This window comes from Triticum urartu, chromosome 2A (assembly GCF_056163025.1).
Source record: "Triticum urartu cultivar PI428250 chromosome 2A, HENAU_Tu73, whole genome shotgun sequence".
Taxonomy (NCBI): domain Eukaryota; kingdom Viridiplantae; phylum Streptophyta; class Magnoliopsida; order Poales; family Poaceae; genus Triticum; species Triticum urartu.
Window position 1 is genome coordinate 6,272,723 of NC_141874.1, and position 20,094 is coordinate 6,292,816.

Here is a 20,094-nt window from a genome sequence, read left to right on the forward strand (position 1 = left end):
CCAGCCTTCAAGGGCATATGTATAATGGTTGATAAGACAGCTTTATCCTAAGACTTGCATTTAATTTAGAAATGACAATAAAAGCATGTCTACGATGAGTTATCTCTTAGCCTTATCTTGAATAACTAGACATTTCTAACAATATGGTGATACATATTGTGCTAAAAGATCATCTCTTAAATAAGAGAAGACAAACACTTTCTTATGATTTCTCTTCTCCACCTCAACATTTATCCTACGTGGCACTCTTAAGATAGCACCATTGTACATGCCCTAAATTCCCAACTATTCTTTGTCAAAAGAAATTCCAACTATTTTTCTTCCCAAATGATAAGTGCCACACGTGTGGCACGAATTAACACCGCCCTGACATTTTTTACAACTAAAATTGCCATCCGAGAAAAAACCCAAAAAATTGTATCTTATCATCCAAACAGAAAGTTGCCATACTTCAGAACTAAAGTTGCCATCCTCGGGTAACTAAACTTCCCATCAAAAAACGTCAGGAAAGATCCCACATGCAGCTGATCCCTGCGGGTCTTTTTGGTGGCGGGATGTGATGAAACTAATGCCAATTCACCGTGGGATTACCAAAGCCCAAGTACACACGGGGAAGGACATACTCTTTTGGAAGGATCATTGGACGAATGGTATTCTGGCAGAAACACATCCGCGGGCTTTCTCATTTGCCACCCAGGAGGATATTTCTGTTAGAGATTTCTTGGGGGCCACGACTTTGCGCGAAACGTTTCATCTGTCACTTTCGGTCCAGGCGCATGCAGAGACTAGAGACCTTCAACGGCTGGTACATGACATTCAACTGCAAGACAGCCTCTCGGGGAATGATAGCTGGAACTGTACTTGGGCGACTCAGACATACTCGGCCAGCAAATACTATAACTTTTACTTCAGGGAGGTCCGGGCCCATCAAACTTATACCTGGCTATGGAAGTCTAAGGTTACAATGAAAATAAAGGTTTTTGGGTGGCTCCTTCTGTCTGATAGACTCAACACCAGAAACATGCTGGAAGCGAAGACACTACAACATTGGCAATGACTATACTTGCCCCCTCTGCGAGTCCAACGTGGAAGAAACACTTGAACATATTTTCTTTGATTGTGCCTTCAGCAAGGACAGCTGGTCTCATATTGCCATCTGTTGGAGTTCTCAAGGTTCATGTTTGGATTGGATAAGCAAAGCTAAAACAACATGGAACAAGCCAATGTTCATGGCAATATTTCTACAAGTAGCATGGAGCATCTGGAAGGAAAGGAATAATAAAGTCTTCAAAAGAATAACACCCACAAAAACATCCTGGATTTCAAGACTAAAAGAGGATCTTTCTCTCCTGACTCATAGGGTTGGAGAAAAACACACCTCCTTTCTCACCTCCTTTGTAGCTACTCTTTGATTTGTTTCCCTCCCCCCAACCATCCCCAAAGGGGATGACATGTACAGAACCATATGTAAATCCTCTCATTCATTAATTTAATTACACAGTAGGAGGCTCTCCTACTGTTTCAGGTGTCAAAAAAAATTTGCTTCGTGCCACAAGTGTGACACTTGGTCATATGGAAGTACTTGTTGTCAGAAAAAAAGAAAAAGAAAAAGAGAAGAAGGTACTCCATGATGCACAAATTAAATTAGGAAGAAGAGATATGCAGTAGTAGTCCCAGAGAGGTGATGTAGAGGAAGGACTTCTTCATTGAAAATCACATTTGTGGGCCTCGACTCTTCTTCAACGAAGGGGCTTGGCTAGAGTAGGTCACTCCACCTCCTCTGGTGGCACCTCCTAAGCTACCAATGGCGCCACACTGCCTCGTCGAAGGAGCTCAACCTCTCGGCTCAAAACCACATCCGCCGAGAAAAGGAAAGAAAAGAAAATTCTTGACCCGCTAATGGATAAGTTTAACTTGTCTTTTTTAACACAGTATAGACGCAAACGCACATACATAGATACATGCACTTGAACGCACACACACATCTTATCCCTATGAAAACGTCTCCTCCCACCAAGGCACATCGCCAAAGGCCTAAAATAAATCAAGAAAAATGCGACCACCGGTAAGTTTAGGACTTGAAACCTGATGAGCTGAGGTTACAACTGTCCTCCTAACCATCCAACCACAGTTTGATTCATGATAGGCCCAACTTGCCGTTGTCTATGTATAACTGAAAATACAGTGGATATATTAGTAGTTTGCTAAAGGTAATAACATTAATAAACCCAACCCTCACCCAAAGAGAGGAAAGATTATTTTTTAAATTTGATTTAACATTTTCTTATTTTAAGGAGAATACTCATAAAATGTTCTGTTTTTTGGGTTTTATTTCATTAGATGCAGGGAACACGAAAGTCCTCTTCTACTCCCGAGCTCATTTAGCTCGGTATGAACAATAAAATAGTTTTTTTCTAAAAAAACTTGAATTTTTTTAGTGACGAACTTTTTTTATATGCTTGCCAAATTTCATCACTAGATGACGTTCGCAAAAGTCATGAAAAATGCTTTAAAAAAACATTTTTTGAGTATTGTTTTTTTTTGCCACGACTTTCATGAATGTTCTTTCGTAATGAAATTTGGAAAGTAGAAAAACATTTTTCAAAGTTCACTATAAAAAAAGTCAGAATCTTCTAAAGCATTTGAGCTCAGGAGATACTCCACCTCAAGGCTATTATGCTACTCCCTCTCTATCAAAATATAAGTAGTTTTTTGATACAAAGGGAGTATAAGAAAACTTGTCATATTTTGATTAAGAGGGAGTATTTTCTTCTGGAGAAAGAAATGACGGGTCAGAAAGGGCCCACGTCCCCCTAAAAAGTGGGGCCCACGTGGCAGCCACTAGACCACATGGAAAATCATAAGAACGAAAGGGCCCACAAGGCAGCCAGTGGGTGCAGTGGAACTAGGCTTGTAGGGTCTCTCTCTCCCTCCCCCCTTCCTCCCCCGCCGCCGCCGCCGCCGACGAAAATGTTGGCGGCTCGCCGCCACGCCGCCTCCACCCCCGCTCCGCTCCTCCTCCGGCGCCTCTCCGCCCAGCCGCAGCCCAAGGCCCCTGTGCCTCCACCTCCTCCGCCCCCGCCGTCGGACGAGGGGGCCGCAGCGTGGGCCCGTCGCGCGGCCGCGCTCTCGCTGCTGGGGCTCACCGGCGCCGTCGCCGCCAGCGCCTTCAGCGACCTCTCCGTCTTCCTCTCCTGCTCCAGGTCCAACACCCCCGCCCACTCCCCCACCGTCGCTCGTCTCCCTGTAATTTCTGGCTGTGTTGACCGGACGTGGAACCCAGATGCGCCCAAGATCACAACTTTGCGCCGATTCGTTTACCTGTTAGCATTCGTTTCCACGTATTCGTATCCTGTTTGTAGTTTTGATTTCAATGTAGTATGCGTGCTCTTGCTGCTGATGTTGATTTGTACTCAAATTTGCCTTCTTTTGTTATTTACAAAGAACAGGGGATGGATAACTGGAGATGAGGGGCCAGGGCTAACTGCTTTTGCTGCTCCTGTTGTTCTTGCAGCCAGGCAATGGAGAAGGCTACCAAGAACCAGCAGGTAGCGAGCGCGATCGGCGAGCTCATCACGCGGGGTCCCTGGTACAGCGCGTCCATCGCCGTGAACCGCGCGAGGCGCTCCGTCTCCTGCACTTTCCCTGTGTCGGGGCCCCAAGGCGACGGGCTTCTCAAGTTCAAGGCTGTTCGCTTGGGAGGTGTGTGCCGGTTGACAACTTGACATCAAAATTTTGCGTCTCATTTCATAAATGAATGAAGCCTGATTCAGATAAATCTTTGCCAGCAGTTATCATAGCTATAGCAATTGTTGCAACGGTAGACTGCAGAATGACATACCTAGATTCTGATATTTGCTCACAAAAGTTACATGGTTCAAAGTAAAGTTGACCAAGCTAAGCATAGGGTTTGAGGTTGAGCCTGGTGCTCACTATGCAACATCAGTATTCTCACAATCCTTTTAAAATGTAAAAGAAAGAATGAAACTCAACTTCTACCCTTGTTGCCCCTGATTGTTTCAACACTAACAAATTATTTCTGATTTCATAAATGAATGAAGCGTGATTGGACTTTCGGCTATGCATTTGATAGTGACAAGAACAGTACAGTTACAGTAAACTATCATCATACTGGAGCAAAATGCAACAACGGCCAATGGCCATAAAGATCAACTATTGGGCAAAGTCAACAACTGCACATCATGCTTATACATACATAAGTACATAACAGTTTAGGACAGATGTAGGCTGTAGAATGAAATAGCTTAAATTATATTATCTGTTCCCAAATTTCCATACCTAGTCTCTCTAGTGGTCTTCTTAATGAGCAGCTATATTATTGTGATAAAGATGGTAGTACTGCTAAATCAAATATGAGACTAAAACAGGAATGGAAACTTGTATGACAACTTAACTGAAGTAGTGATCAAAATACTGAATATGGGTGGCACTCACAAGCTACAGCAAGGCAAGGCATATTGTTGGCATTATGAAGTCGATATGCTCTACCTATGTCGTGGTTTCACCAACTCGTCCCTTGGGTATATCTCTGATATATGGTTTGCGCAAGAAACGTGGAAATGTAGCATTACCTACCTGTGGACCTCTCAAGTGAAACCACATGATTGATGTGGGATATCTGTTTTATGGTATGACGCCATGAACGTGCCTAGTCTTGCTGGATAACTTTGAATGCTGTTGGTATGTGACTATTGTGGATGAGTTACTATAGAGTATAGTAGTTTAGTTGCCATATAAGTAGTTCTGTTTAAGACCCATTTTCCCTTTAGATCACCTCGCTAGGTAGGCAACAACAATGGTCAGACATAATGTGTTCTTGTCCTATCCAGTCTATGGTACGTGACCCTCGTGCTGGGTTTGTTACCAACAATGTAAACATGTATATCTCATGAAGTGGGAGGGGGGTCCTTGCCTTAAAAATGTATTCAACCCTCATCTTTGCTTTAGTATTATCGGTTGTTCTAGCACAACAGATGGGGGATTTATTTTTCAGTGTCGGTTGCTTCAACTCAAAAGTAGGAATTAGTTCAAACTCAACCACACCGCTAAACAAATGCACACCTAAGCTGATCTGTTTTAACTACGGAACAGGGCAGATCGGGTGCCGCCCTGCATCCCTACCTGTAGGTAGTACTAACTGTTTATTCTTAACTGCCTTGAACATTTTTGGTAAAATTTTAAATGTAGAGCTAAAATAGCAATATCTATATTAGTGTCAGATCAGTTGGTGATATGACTTGAGCCATTAGTGTCCAGGTAGCATTATAATTTCAAGCTATAGCATTCGATGGGAATAGGTCGAGATGTCTTTTGGCATGTGTTGTTAAATTTGCCTGCTATGATCTTTCTGGCCATTGGGCCCTGTTATGGCGAAACAGAACACACGAGTAATTCAGTTATTATGCATGTAATTCAATTATTTTGTCACTATTGTTTTACATGCGTTATGGTTCTTCATGCTGTATAACATTTCTGAAATGGTATATTAAGTTAACACCATAATGTTTCATCAATTATCCCCCCTGCGAGGTCAATTATTTTGCTTGTTAGTGTAAAGGAATACCAACTATGTTAGTAGTAGATTGGATGGGTTTGGACTGGATTGACTATCTGTTTTGGGTTCTGGCAAGCCAATTGTGAACAAGTATTTACACAGTTGGTTCAACCTCATGGATCTTTTTTGTGGACACTCTTAACAGTGCTACAAAAGAATTCTTAAAAACAGATTTAGTATGAAAAAAGTTTTTGGCTGATTTTGTTATATAGACCAAAGGTGCAGTGGGCTGGACTTGTGCCCAAAGTACCAGGTAGCTTTGTTTGTGGCTTTGTTTAGATGGGCTAGATTGTAGTGGAATGTAGCAGGTTAGCTCGTAGAAGCATATTTATATAAGGGGTTTTACTATAATTGGCCTATTACAGGACACATTCATGCATATTTAGTTTAGTCTGTTGCTTGCTTTTTCACTGTTATTAAACTGCCTGAACTATTAATGGCTTTAGTTGACCTTCAGTTGTCGCTGTAAGAATGACAGGCTAACCTTTTTGTTTCATTATAATTAGTAGTAGTAAGTATGTCTAGTTTTCTTGTTTGTGAATTCCAGTACACAGTGGGTAGATCTATGTTGGAAAGATGAATGGCACACCATTTGTTTTTAGGTACAAAATAGGAGCATATGATTTGATCTTTGAACATTGAATTAAGTTCTGTTAACGAAGTTAATTTGACATTTACAAGAAATAAATTTTATTCCACAGCGCATGACATGGTGCAGTGGAGGTAGAGGTCGATGACGACTTGACTAGGGCCAACTTGGCATTCAAGTGCCTGTCCAGCTTGTCCGCTGTGCTGTGTTGTCTCAAATATATTTCTATTATATGTTTATTCGTCGTGTATTTTGATTTACCAGGACAACCTGATTCATATTTATCTCGCATCATCTGTTTCCTCGCAGAGGAATCATGGTTTCGGTTTCTACAGCGCAGCGACTGGGAGATACTCATAATGGACGCCATCCTTGACGTTCGCACCGAAGATGGAAAGCACCAAACAATGAGGGTGACGGTCGCAGACAACACGGCAGCTCCACCACCACCAGCTGACTGCAGGACATGCAAGCCCCGTACAACGCCGACACCAAAGCCAAAGCCTACACCAGTGCCGACGCCGATGCCTACATCGGCGCCACCTCCGGCTCAGGAGAAGTGAGGAGCTCACCTGGAGAGATGCTCTTTGGTGGGTGCTCTGGACATAGCTAGCGTGGAGTGATTGTTTCGCCACGCCTCATTCCTGGGAGAGAAATAAAGTAGTGCGCACTGGACCAACTAAGCAGAAGATCGGATTGTTTTCTCGTACGTTGGGCGGATGATACAGCCTAGAATAGGTTACACGGGTGTTTGTTTCGCGGCGGAGCCATACTACGAAATACTATCTATCTCACAAGACTAGAACTGCCTTGGGACTTGCTAGCAAGGGCAGCATTTTGAGTGGATCTCAAATTCTTTTGTTGGTTCATCATCATTCATTCATGGTATATTTTGCTGGCTGCGGCCTTGCAATGCGGCTGTCTGTAATACACATACCGCTGCACGGTTGCGGATCACTCTGATACCGCTGCATGCCTGGTTACCGTTTGTGTGATGGTAGTTCCAGATTACTCTGATACGCTCGTTGCATTGGATTGGATCTCCTGTTCATTTCTACCGTTCTCTCTCGTCCAAGTTGCCCTTCTTGCTGTTTCTCTTCTCCCCGGCCTCTCTTGCTGTATTTGAGGATTCGGTGGCCCTGCGATGCCGCCTTTGTTTGAGGTGATGTGCGCGGTTTCGATGTTTGCAAACGCGATGATCGCCGTTTTCCAGTCCTCTTTTGTGGCCTCCAGCAGAGTTGGACATTCCATCAATGGTTTGAAGGGCAGAGTTCGGGCAGGTTTTATTCGTCACTTTGATTTACATTACATGGTGGTTCTTCTCCGGCCTCCAGCCGCTCTCATGAGCTTGGCATGGTGATGAAGAGATCCTATAGATGTGCCCGTTCCTTGGCTTAAGAGCTCAGCGCGTCCAGTCTGGTCGTCGCACCGGACTGGACTTGGCAGCTCCTTCTTCAGTTAACTGAACCCCCATCTTCAGAAACTGGTTCTGAAGGCGCGGCCGCGGTATCTGCATACAGGACCATAGACGGCCGGCCCTAATCGCCGCCTCAAACACGACGAGCTCGCCGTGGTCACAATGGAGCCGTCGGTGCTGCTGGCGCACAGCCATGTCAGATTGAATCGGGCTCGTGCCATCGTCGATATGTGTATGGCAACATGTTTTGGTATAATACATAACTAGGAGCATGAGAGCATGGTATAATACATAAAAGATCTAGATATATGTTGGCAAGTTCTTATTCAATCTAACGATTAATGGTCTGATTAATCCAATTAATAGACCGATTCACCGATCAGTCGCTACTCCTGAACCGACCGAGTAATACCAGTTAACGATTTTTTGAACATTGCGTATAATAGTTTTCTTATTAACAAACACGGTATAAATGCAGATGCTCTGCAATGCAGATGCTTGAACACAAACGTCGCCGGCGTTACGGTTATCTTACACTCTCTAGCGCCCTGACAGACACCTTGTATGTCGCGGATGGCTGCTCGGACACCTTGGTCATCGTTCGCGTAAGCGTGCGGATGCGTGTGCGGCCGCCCAAGAGCACCATCAGAATAGGGTAATTGAGGTTACTCACGCCGCCTTGCAGACTCGTCGTGCAATTGGTCGTCCGTCCAGGAACGAACTGAAGCATGTAGTTAAGGGTACAAAGAAACTCGACATATTTTAAATTTTAGCCTTGCGACCATACTTCCCCCGGAACCCAAAGACTTTGATTTCTCATAAGGTGCCGGCGGAGTCCTATAAGCAACATCCGCCGATCCCTGATCGGCATCGTTTATGGTTGAGACTAGGACGGTATCTGATCGTCTTCGAGCCCCCAACTTTCGTTCTTGATTAATGAAAACATCCTTGGCAAATGCTTTGTAGTTGTTCGTCTTTCATAAATCCAAGAATTTCACCTCTGACTATGAAATACGAATGCCCCCGACTATCCCTATTAATCATTACTCCGATCCTGAAGGCCAACACAATAGAACCGGAATCCTATGATATTTCTTCAAAGTAACGATGCCGGAAACACGACCCGACCAATTAAGGCTAAGAGCGCGATGCCGGCCGAAGGGTTGAGTAGATCGGTACTCGCCGTGAGGCGGACCGGCCGACCCGGCCCAAAGTCCAACTACGAGCTTTTTAACTGCAACAACTTAAATATACGTTATTGCAGCTGGAATTACCGCGGGGTCGTACACCATGCCCGGACGCATCGTGATCTGTGGAAGTACCATCCCTACCCCTGCCACGAGTGGTGTCGTGGTGCTGCCATCGTCGACTCTGTCATCAACGATGGATTTCCCGGTGTTATCCACGATCTTGGCCGTGGTCATCATCGCCGATCGTATCATGGCCGGCATACAGTCGGGGTGTTTATTCTTGAGCTGAGTCGCGACGTCTGCGACGTGTGGGCATGCCATTTCCTGATATGATGTCGAAGTCGTGCGATTTCTCACCTAAACGATCACCTGTCCATGCTACAAGTACATTTAGGCCCGGTGCCACCACATCGGGTTTCAGGAGCTCGACAACCGCGTTGCTCAAGTCACACAAGGAGACTCCGGTGATCCTCGGTGCTATGTTCTTGCCGATCACCGTGGTGCATTGGAAGCTGAGCCAACTGACGGGGTAGGTAGTCGACGACATGTATTTGATCAGCTTGCCCCTCGCCACGCGGCCGATGAGTAGGCGTTGGTTCAAAAGATGACAACTTCTCTTTTTCACTTTATGGAGTTTGGTATCTCGTTTGGGTAATAACGCAAATAATAAAATAAATTAATTATGTCCAAATGAAATAAATCTAATTTTTATTTATAACAAACTTCTATACTTGTACTATTTTTATCTTGTTTTAGTCTTATCGATTATGAGTTTATTTGTTGACATAACTAACCATATGATATTATTGTTGAACTTTAGTCATATTTTTTATGAAAATAGAATGCATATTATTGCAAAAGTATGTATGCACTATGCCAAATTTAATTTGTATATTGTAACAAAGATACTCTAGCATGTGTGTGCGTGTGTGTTACTATATATTTTATATTCTCAAAATACCATGATAGAGATCTTTAAAACATATGATCAAACAAACAGTTTAAAACATACGATCTTTAAACCATAATATCAACTTCTAGGGTATTATTGACATAAACTTCTAGAGTATAAGTTGATTGGTTTTCATTGACTCTTACTTGCCTTTTGTGGAAAAATATGTATGTCATGCAAGTTACATTGAGTACAATAATTTTCTTTTTGACAAACACAGTACAGATGCAGATGCTCTGGAATACACATATACTCACCCTTATGAACGCACACACACAACCCTACCTTATAAGAACCTTTGAGAGACTGAGCCAGCTGGTCTTGAGCTTATTGAAGTCACTAGAGACACCTTGCTATCGACGGGAACGTCGCCTCCCACTGAAAGAATATTCTGCCTTTATGAGACACCAAAGTGACAAAGCTGGGTTTCAACCTTGGTGTGCTGGTGGTACCACTTCACTCCTAACCATCTAACCAGAATTTGGTTCACTTAATTATAATAAGGTTCATATTTTGTATAGAAATGGTGTGCCTTCATATTCCAAAGCTGGTTGGGCCTTCGAGGATTTTTGACCTTATAAAGCTGACCCATAGTTGATTCTCGAAAAACAAAACTCATCCATACTCATTGGGTTGTGACCTCCTATTCCCTGACCTAAACGGGGAACAGAAAGGAGACCCAAAGCCCCCTCGCCCCCCTAGCTTTGGGTCGTCCCATATGTGGGGCGAGGCTCCCCTGTTTTTTCTTCTTTTTTGTATGTTTCCTTTTTGTTTTGTTTTTTTCTTTTTAAAAAAGTTTGGGATTGATATAAATTTGTTTCACTATTTTGTAAAATGTGCATGAATTTGAAAAAAATTTATGGATTTGAAAAAAAAACTACTCCGAGTTTCAAAAAATGTTAGTGAATATAGAAAATGATAAGGACAACCCCTACTGCTACACATATTGGACCAATTAGTTTCCTTTTTTGGTAATGATTCTAATGTTCATGGGAATATGATGTTGTCTAAACTGGACATATTTTTTTTCTTACGAATGAAGGGCCTAGCATGGATAAGAAGGATGAATATTGGAGTATGATCAAGTGCGGAGATAAAGGCGCATGCGAAGACAACAAGAACATAGTTTTCAGCACCGTGAAGCCACCATGATGACATACAAAGACATGGATGAAATATGCAACATGGCCTTTCATAAAATTCGTCCATGGTTTATTTTAGGTGCCGCGCCACCTTATCTTTGGGCCACGCCCATGTAATTTTGAAATGCACTTAATAGGCTATTTTCAGAGTCCATATTAATAGGGAAAGCAACTTTGAACAAAATTTAGTCCCACCTTGCCAAAGGTGGACGAAATTCTCCTCTGTCTCCCTAAGAATACAACCCTTAGGGCATCGTTTTAGATTTGGGTTTTGTTTAGATTAAAGTTCGGTATAGCTACAACTCGCGTTCTTTTTTGTGTTCAACGACCAGACCAAGACATCGTGGAACCCACTTTGATTAATAAAACTTTCCTCTTAAATTCGCAATATTTAGATTGGAATCTTAATTTCTTGCTTGTTCTTCGTTTGCGTGCAGGAAATGGACCCTCGTGGTAAGGTTGATCATGCTCCGGCGTGGTCAATAACCTCTCGGAGTTGGTTTAGCAATTGCTAAGGCGACACGTCTTTGCATGCTCGTAGTTGGATCATCAAACTCTTCCACCGAAAATGATAGCTACTTCTCATCGAGACATCGGGACACCTTTATCTCTATGAGAAAATATTCATGTATTTCAAAAAATTTGCATGCACTAGAAAAAATGTTCTGAAGTAAGAGTAAATGTTCACGGTTTTGAAAATGTTCCGGATTTTAAAATTTGTTCATGAATTTGTAAAAAATTTCCTAGATTTCAAAAAATATTCCTGAATGGTAAAACTTGTTCGAATTTTCCAAAATTGTTAACAAATTTGAGGATTTAACAATTTTGGAAATTGTTCTTGTATTTCAAAAATGTTCATGAATTTAAAAAGTGTTCAAAATTGCAAAAACTGTTCCCATATTTGAAGAAATGATCTTGAATTTGTAAAAAGTTCCCCAATTTTAAAAATTGTTATTGAATTTGGAAACATGTTCACGATTTGGAGAAATGTGCAGGATTTCAATATTGTAACTAGTTTGAAAGAATGTTTCCTGATTTGAAAAAAAGTCCAGGAATTTAAAAAGATTTTCCATGTTTAAAAAATTGTTCATGCATTTGAAAACTATTCATGTATTTTAAAGAAGGAAAATAAAGAAAGGAAAATAATAGAAGAAAAGAAAATGAAGAAACCGAGAAGCAAAAACACAAAGGGCAAAAAAAACCATTTTGGGAAGGTTCTAGAACTTTCTGAAAACTGGAACGGGAGTCTCTAAAAGAATATCTGCTGCAGTTCTACCTTCTCTGTGCGACGCAAAGGCAATAAGTGGGCTGGAGCAGAAAAGAAAGGACGCAGCGAGGGGATATGCGTTTGGTGGCTATCCGCCGACCTGCGCGAGAAATACGATCTGCCCTGATAATTTAGCTATTGCTGCTTTGTTGGTGGTCTGTTTTGTAATACGGTTTCATAGTAAAAAAAAGTACATGGTCCGGGCTCCTAGTCCTGCTAGGCCCATGCCCTCGTCAAACAAAAAAAAACACATAATCTGTGTACGTATTGTACATCAGCACGTCTTCGTAGCAGCCCTCCTTTTTGCACAGAATATCGAGCTTTAGTTAAATGAAAGCATTCACTGAGCAGTCAGCCAACATGCTGCATACTAGGAAGCCAGGAGTCTCATGTAGCCAGCTTTCCGTCAGACCTAATGTGCAAGCACGCTTAACACAAAAGTGAGCCAGTTAACTTGTTGACATGTTTACATGTTGAATAAAATGGAAATTAAAACTACTGGCATGCCCTTCAATTTCTAGCAAAATAGGTGCCACAAGAGTTGTCCAAAGATAGCAGCTGATCAGCGATGGAGCCACGTCGAGATTGGGTGAAGAGTTGATCTGTCTCTTTTTCCTTTTTCTTAGTGGAGAGGGACAGGTGCTGGTTTTTTGCATATGATTATCCTATCTTTTCAATCCTGTTATGTTGATATTTACGTGGCTTGACTATCTGGTTAGTAGTAGAGTGGATGGGGTTGGGTTGGATTGACTATCTGGTTTGGGTTCTGGCAAACCAATTGTGAACAAGTATTTACACAGGTGGCTCAACCTCATGGATCTCTTTTGTGGACACTCTTAACAGTGCTACAAAAGAATTCTTAAAAAACAGATTCACTATGGAAAATGTTTTGGGCTGACTTTTTTATATAGACCAAAGGTGCAGTATGCTGGACTTGTGCCCAAAGTACCAGGTAGCTTTGTTTGTGGCTTTGTTTAGATGGGCTAGATTGTAGTGGAATGTAGCAGGTTTACTCTTAGATGCATATTTATACAAGGGGTTGTACTATAATTGGCCTATTACTGGACACATTCATGCACAAAGTACTAAAAAAACCAAAGTATCATAAACTACAGTAATTTAGCATGCATGTACAAAATACCATGGTTTTAATATAACAACGTTTTTTGAAGTATTCACAATGTAGAGGAACTGTTTGGTTACACCACGTAATGCTGCAAAATTTACTAGCTAGCTGTTGGTCGTGCATCCGTTCGTAGCTAGTAGCTAGCAATTGCTTTTAGCGGTGATTAGTAGTAGTACTCGTTAAAAGAGATGAGATCGCCTCTCCGGACCTTGGCTGATCTCTAAAGGATAGCTATGGATTGCTTCGGATCCTTTTTATGATCAACGTATCCAGCCTAGCTATCTCATTCGCATTAGGGAACATGCAGGACAGGGGATCGAGCGGCGGCTTGATAGCCAGATGAGTTTGTTGAGAATATCTAGCGACCGACTCGTTTCTTTCGCTTTAACCAAATAGGTCGCAGTAAATAAAAGAGTCAATTACATAGGTGGTGCTACAAGTTGGCGTAAAAGATCACTTTAGTGTTAGAACTTGCGGCATACATTGAACTGGTGTGAAAACTTGGCTCGGATGTGCAAATACGGTGCTAATCGTGTTTCTATACCCCGGTGACGCTGACGAGTAATGTCAGCATGGCCTTAGGTCCACTGTCAGTGACCCCATGGTGGAGAGTCAGGGCGTGTGGCATGTTTTGCGAAAATCCCTTTGATTTTTATTTTTCATTTTTTTTGCGGAAAAGCCTCTGTAGGTGTAAACTAACTGCATGTGTGGCATTGGGTCGGTTCCATCTGTGAGCGAACATCAATTTTTTTTTATCAGAACTGAAAAAAAAAGGTCACCCAGAATTCTAACTGGTGACATCGGAATAACCCACGTGTGTAGCTAGCTAACAAACCCACATAACAATTCATGTCCTATTAGGATACCATTTATATCTTTTGGCTAAATGACATGAACTCTAGATCTTTATTTGAAAAAAAAGAGACACGCCAAGGGGTTTCAAACCAGTGATCTGAGAGATTTTTAGCATCTATGTCCACGACAGATCGCCCGCTGGACTAAAACGGACTATAGTTCGGGCGGCGGATTTTAAACATGTTATTTCTTTTCTTCTCTTTTCTGAATTTCTAAAGAATATGTAAATTATAATTATAGCTATAGTTGTAAATATTGAGAATCCATAGTCTGCTGGCACACCGGGCTCATATTTTTTCCATACATATATTTACATTTGTTTCAAAAATTATTTTATAAAACACACAAGCTTTATTAAAATGCATGAATAGTTTTAAAACACCATAAAAAGTTAAAGCATGATCACTTTTATATACAACATTAATATTTATTAAAACCTTTATATTTTTGAACTTATATGATTGATTTTTTGAATGTATCTTCTAAAAATAGTTTAAATGCACACACTTATTAAAATTGTACAAATAATTCATAATTTAATTTGATGGATTTTCTAAATTAATAGGTGGCCATTTTTAGTATAATTTATTGTATTTTGTGTATATTATTTATATTCTAATTTACATTTAAAAATTGAAAATGAAAGAAACTAACATAAATTGTAGCCTTATAGGCAAAAAAAACTACAACAATTCTACGTAGACATGAGATTCCATTACTTGGAGTGGCATGCTCTCCTTATTTAGTGCGAAGATATAAACCTCACATATGCTTGTGTGTAATCAACTCAACTCTGAGCTGGTGGCTAGCCATGCGCGCGCGGTTGACCGAGGTCTAAACCTGACAAGGGCCTTTTTTTGAGAAAAAAATATACATGGGTTTCTTGCAAAAAAAAAGCACGCCACAGGCCCATCTTCACCATGTAATCACTGAGAGCAGGCCCTGCGCCGTGCTGTCATGCCCCGCCAACATCATCGGTGTATAGCGATTAGCACCGTATTTGCACGCTCGAGCCAAGTTTTTGCACCACTTCAATGTACGCCGCAAGTTCTAGCACTAAAGTGACCATTTACGTCAAGTTCTAGCACCACCGATGTAATTGACTCTAAATAAAACCGCGGTATCTAAAAACACTGTAGTATTTTTAAAATACTTAAAAAATACTTTGCAATCAAACAGGGCCTTAGTCTGTTGCTTGCTTTTTCACTGTTATTAAACTGCCTGAACTATTAATGGCTTTAGTTGACCTTCAGTTGTCGCTGTAAGAATGACATGCTAACCTTTTTGTTTCATTATAATTAGTAGTAGTAAGTATGTCTAGTTTTCTTGTTTGTGAATTCCAGTACACAGTGGGTAGATCTATGTTGGAAAGATGAATGGCACACCATTTGTTTTTAGGTACAAAATAGGAGCATATGATTTGATCTTTGAACATTGAATTAAGTTCTGTTAACGAAGTTAATTTGACATTTACAAGAAATAAATTTTATTCCACAGCGCATGACATGGTGCAGTGGAGGTAGAGGTCGATGACGACTTGACTAGGGCCAACTTGGCATTCAAGTGCCTGTCCAGCTTGTCCGCTGTGCTGTGTTGTCTCAAATATATTTCTATTATATGTTTATTCGTCGTGTATTTTGATTTACCAGGACAACCTGATTCATATTTATCTCGCATCATCTGTTTCCTCGCAGAGGAATCATGGTTTCGGTTTCTACAGCCCAGCGACTGGGAGATACTCATAATGGACGCCATCCTTGACGTTCGCACCGAAGATGGGAAGCACCAAACAATGAGGGTGACGGTCGCAGACAACACGGCAGCTCCACCACCACCAGCTGACTGCAGGACATGCAAGCCCCGTACAACGCCGACACCAAAGCCAAAGCCTACACCAGTGCCGACGCCGATGCCTACATCGGCGCCACCTCCGGCTCAGGAGAAGTGAGGAGCTCACCTGGAGAGATGCTCTTTGGTGGGTGCTCTGGACATAGCTAGCGTGGAGTGATTGTTTCGCCACGCCTCATTCCTGGGAGAGAAATAAAGTAGTGCGCACTGGACCAACTAAGCAGAAGATCGGATTGTTTTCTCGTACGTTGGGCGGATGATACAGCCTAGAATAGGTTACACGGGTGTTTGTTTCGCGGCGGAGCCATACTACGAAATACTATCTATCTCACAAGACTAGAACTGCCTTGGGACTTGCTAGCAAGGGCAGCATTTTGAGTGGATCTCAAATTCTTTTGTTGGTTCATCATCATTCATTCATGGTATATTTTGCTGGCTGCGGCCTTGCAATGCGGCTGTCTGTAATACACATACCGCTGCACGGTTGCGGATCACTCTGATACCGCTGCATGCCTGGTTACCGTTTGTGTGATGGTAGTTCCAGATTACTCTGATACGCTCGTTGCATTGGATTGGATCTCCTGTTCATTTCTACCGTTCTCTCTCGTCCAAGTTGCCCTTCTTGCTGTTTCTCTTCTCCCCGGCCTCTCTTGCTGTATTTGAGGATTCGGTGGCCCTGCGATGCCGCCTTTGTTTGAGGTGATGTGCGCGGTTTCGATGTTTGCAAACGCGATGATCGCCGTTTTCTAGTCCTCTTTTGTGGCCTCCAGCAGAGTTGGACATTCCATCAATGGTTTGAAGGGCAGAGTTCGGGCAGGTTTTATTCGTCACTTTGATTTACATTACATGGTGGTTCTTCTCCGGCCTCCAGCCGCTCTCATGAGCTTGGCATGGTGATGAAGAGATCCTATAGATGTGCCCGTTCCTTGGCTTAAGAGCTCAGCGCGTCCAGTCTGGTCGTCGCACCGGACTGGACTTGGCAGCTCCTTCTTCAGTTAACTGAACCCCCATCTTCAGAAACTGGTTCTGAAGGCGCGGCCGCGGTATCTGCATACAGGACCATAGACGGCCGGCCCTAATCGCCGCCTCAAACACGACGAGCTCGCCGTGGTCACAATGGAGCCGTCGGTGCTGCTGGCGCACAGCCATGTCAGATTGAATCGGGCTCGTGCCATCGTCGATATGTGTATGGCAACATGTTTTGGTATAATACATAACTAGGAGCATGAGAGCATGGTATAATACATAAAAGATCTAGATATATGTTGGCAAGTTCTTATTCAATCTAACGATTAATGGTCTGATTAATCCAATTAATAGACCGATTCACCGATCAGTCGCTACTCCTGAACCGACCGAGTAATACCAGTTAACGATTTTTTGAACATTGCGTATAATAGTTTTCTTATTAACAAACACGGTATAAATGCAGATGCTCTGCAATGCAGATGCTTGAACACAAACGTCGCCGGCGTTACGGTTATCTTACACTCTCTAGCGCCCTGACAGACACCTTGTATGTCGCGGATGGCTGCTCGGACACCTTGGTCATCGTTCGCGTAAGCGTGCGGATGCGTGTGCGGCCGCCCAAGAGCACCATCAGAATAGGGTAATTGAGGTTACTCACGCCGCCTTGCAGACTCGTCGTGCAATTGGTCGTCCGTCCAGGAACGAACTGAAGCATGTAGTTAAGGGTACAAAGAAACTCGACATATTTTAAATTTTAGCCTTGCGACCATACTTCCCCCGGAACCCAAAGACTTTGATTTCTCATAAGGTGCCGGCGGAGTCCTATAAGCAACATCCGCCGATCCCTGATCGGCATCGTTTATGGTTGAGACTAGGACGGTATCTGATCGTCTTCGAGCCCCCAACTTTCGTTCTTGATTAATGAAAACATCCTTGGCAAATGCTTTGTAGTTGTTCGTCTTTCATAAATCCAAGAATTTCACCTCTGACTATGAAATACGAATGCCCCCGACTATCCCTATTAATCATTACTCCGATCCTGAAGGCCAACACAATAGAACCGGAATCCTATGATATTTCTTCAAAGTAACGATGCCGGAAACACGACCCGACCAATTAAGGCTAAGAGCGCGATGCCGGCCGAAGGGTTGAGTAGATCGGTACTCGCCGTGAGGCGGACCGGCCGACCCGGCCCAAAGTCCAACTACGAGCTTTTTAACTGCAACAACTTAAATATACGTTATTGCAGCTGGAATTACCGCGGGGTCGTACACCATGCCCGGACGCATCGTGATCTGTGGAAGTACCATCCCTACCCCTGCCACGAGTGGTGTCGTGGTGCTGCCATCGTCGACTCTGTCATCAACGATGGATTTCCCGGTGTTATCCACGATCTTGGCCGTGGTCATCATCGCCGATCGTATCATGGCCGGCATACAGTCGGGGTGTTTATTCTTGAGCTGAGTCGCGACGTCTGCGACGTGTGGGCATGCCATTTCCTGATATGATGTCGAAGTCGTGCGATTTCTCACCTAAACGATCACCTGTCCATGCTGCAAGTACATTTAGGCCCGGTGCCACCACATCGGGTTTCAGGAGCTCGACAACCGCGTTGCTCAAGTCACACAAGGAGACTCCGGTGATCCTCGGTGCTATGTTCTTGCCGATCACCGTGGTGCATTGGAAGCTGAGCCAACTGACGGGGTAGGTAGTCGACGACATGTATTTGATCAGCTTGCCCCTCGCCACGCGGCCGATGAGTAGGCGTTGGTTCAAAAGATGACAACTTCTCTTTTTCACTTTATGGAGTTTGGTATCTCGTTTGGGTAATAACGCAAATAATAAAATAAATTAATTATGTCCAAATGAAATAAATCTAATTTTTATTTATAACAAACTTCTATACTTGTACTATTTTTATCTTGTTTTAGTCTTATCGATTATGAGTTTATTTGTTGACATAACTAACCATATGATATTATTGTTGAACTTTAGTCATATTTTTTATGAAAATAGAATGCATATTATTGCAAAAGTATGTATGCACTATGCCAAATTTAATTTGTATATTGTAACAAAGATACTCTAGCATGTGTGTGCGTGTGTGTTACTATATATTTTATATTCTCAAAATACCATGATAGAGATCTTTAAAACATATGATCAAACAAACAGTTTAAAACATACGATCTTTAAACCATAATATCAACTTCTAGGGTATTATTGACATAAACTTCTAGAGTATAAGTTGATTGGTTTTCATTGACTCTTACTTGCCTTTTGTGGAAAAATATGTATGTCATGCAAGTTACATTGAGTACAATAATTTTCTTTTTGACAAACACAGTACAGATGCAGATGCTCTGGAATACACATATACTCACCCTTATGAACGCACACACACAACCCTACCTTATAAGAACCTTTGAGAGACTGAGCCAGCTGGTCTTGAGCTTATTGAAGTCACTAGAGACACCTTGCTATCGACGGGAACGTCGCCTCCCACTGAAAGAATATTCTGCCTTTATGAGACACCAAAGTGACAAAGCTGGGTTTCAACCTTGGTGTGCTGGTGGTACCACTTCACTCCTAACCATCTAACCAGAATTTGGTTCACTTAATTATAATAAGGTTCATATTTTGTATAGAAATGGTGTGCCTTCATATTCCAAAGCTGGTTGGGCCTTCGAGGATTTTTGACCTTATAAAGCTGACCCATAGTTGATTCTCGAAAAACAAAACTCATCCATACTCATTGGGTTGTGACCTCCTATTCCCTGACCTAAACGGGGAACAGAAAGGAGACCCAAAGCCCCCTCGCCCCCCTAGCTTTGGGTCGTCCCATATGTGGGGCGAGGCTCCCCTGTTTTTTCTTCTTTTTTGTATGTTTCCTTTTTGTTTTGTTTTTTTCTTTTTAAAAAAGTTTGGGATTGATATAAATTTGTTTCACTATTTTGTAAAATGTGCATGAATTTGAAAAAAAATTATGGATTTGAAAAAAAAACTACTCCGAGTTTCAAAAAATGTTAGTGAATATAGAAAATGATAAGGACAACCCCTACTGCTACACATATTGGACCAATTAGTTTCCTTTTTTGGTAATGATTCTAATGTTCATGGGAATATGATGTTGTCTAAACTGGACATATTTTTTTTCTTACGAA

General features: G+C 42.3%; 1 protein-coding gene across 2 annotated transcripts; it reads left to right on the forward strand.

Annotated features, from left to right (window-relative positions):
• Window positions 1–2,892: 2,892 nt before the first annotated feature.
• LOC125528454 (uncharacterized) lies at window positions 2,893–16,515 on the forward strand. 2 transcript variants are annotated; one of them, XM_087542673.1, is made up of 3 exons: window positions 2,893–3,203; window positions 3,515–3,702; window positions 15,808–16,515. In XM_087542673.1, exons 1-3 carry the CDS (start codon window positions 2,971–2,973, stop codon window positions 16,059–16,061), a joined length of 675 nt encoding a protein of 224 aa, XP_087398799.1. In that variant the 5' UTR covers window positions 2,893–2,970; the 3' UTR covers window positions 16,062–16,515. The 2 variants fall into 2 exon arrangements, with proteins under 2 accessions (XP_087398799.1, XP_048548888.2); XM_048692931.2 differs by lacking the exon at window positions 15,808–16,515 and adding an exon at window positions 6,474–7,181.
• The last annotated feature ends 3,579 nt before the right edge of the window (window positions 16,516–20,094 follow it).

Bases quoted from the DNA above. Each gene is read 5' to 3' on its own strand.
- LOC125528454 (XM_087542673.1), top strand. From the start codon at position 2,971: ATGTTGGCGGCTCGCCGCCACGCCGCCTCCACCCCCGCTCCGCTCCTC. The intron at 3,204-3,514 runs GTCCAACACCCC...TTGTTCTTGCAG, and splicing joins GTCTTCCTCTCCTGCTCCAG to CCAGGCAATGGAGAAGGCTA. The intron at 3,703-15,807 runs GTGTGTGCCGGT...GTTTCCTCGCAG, and splicing joins CAAGGCTGTTCGCTTGGGAG to AGGAATCATGGTTTCGGTTT.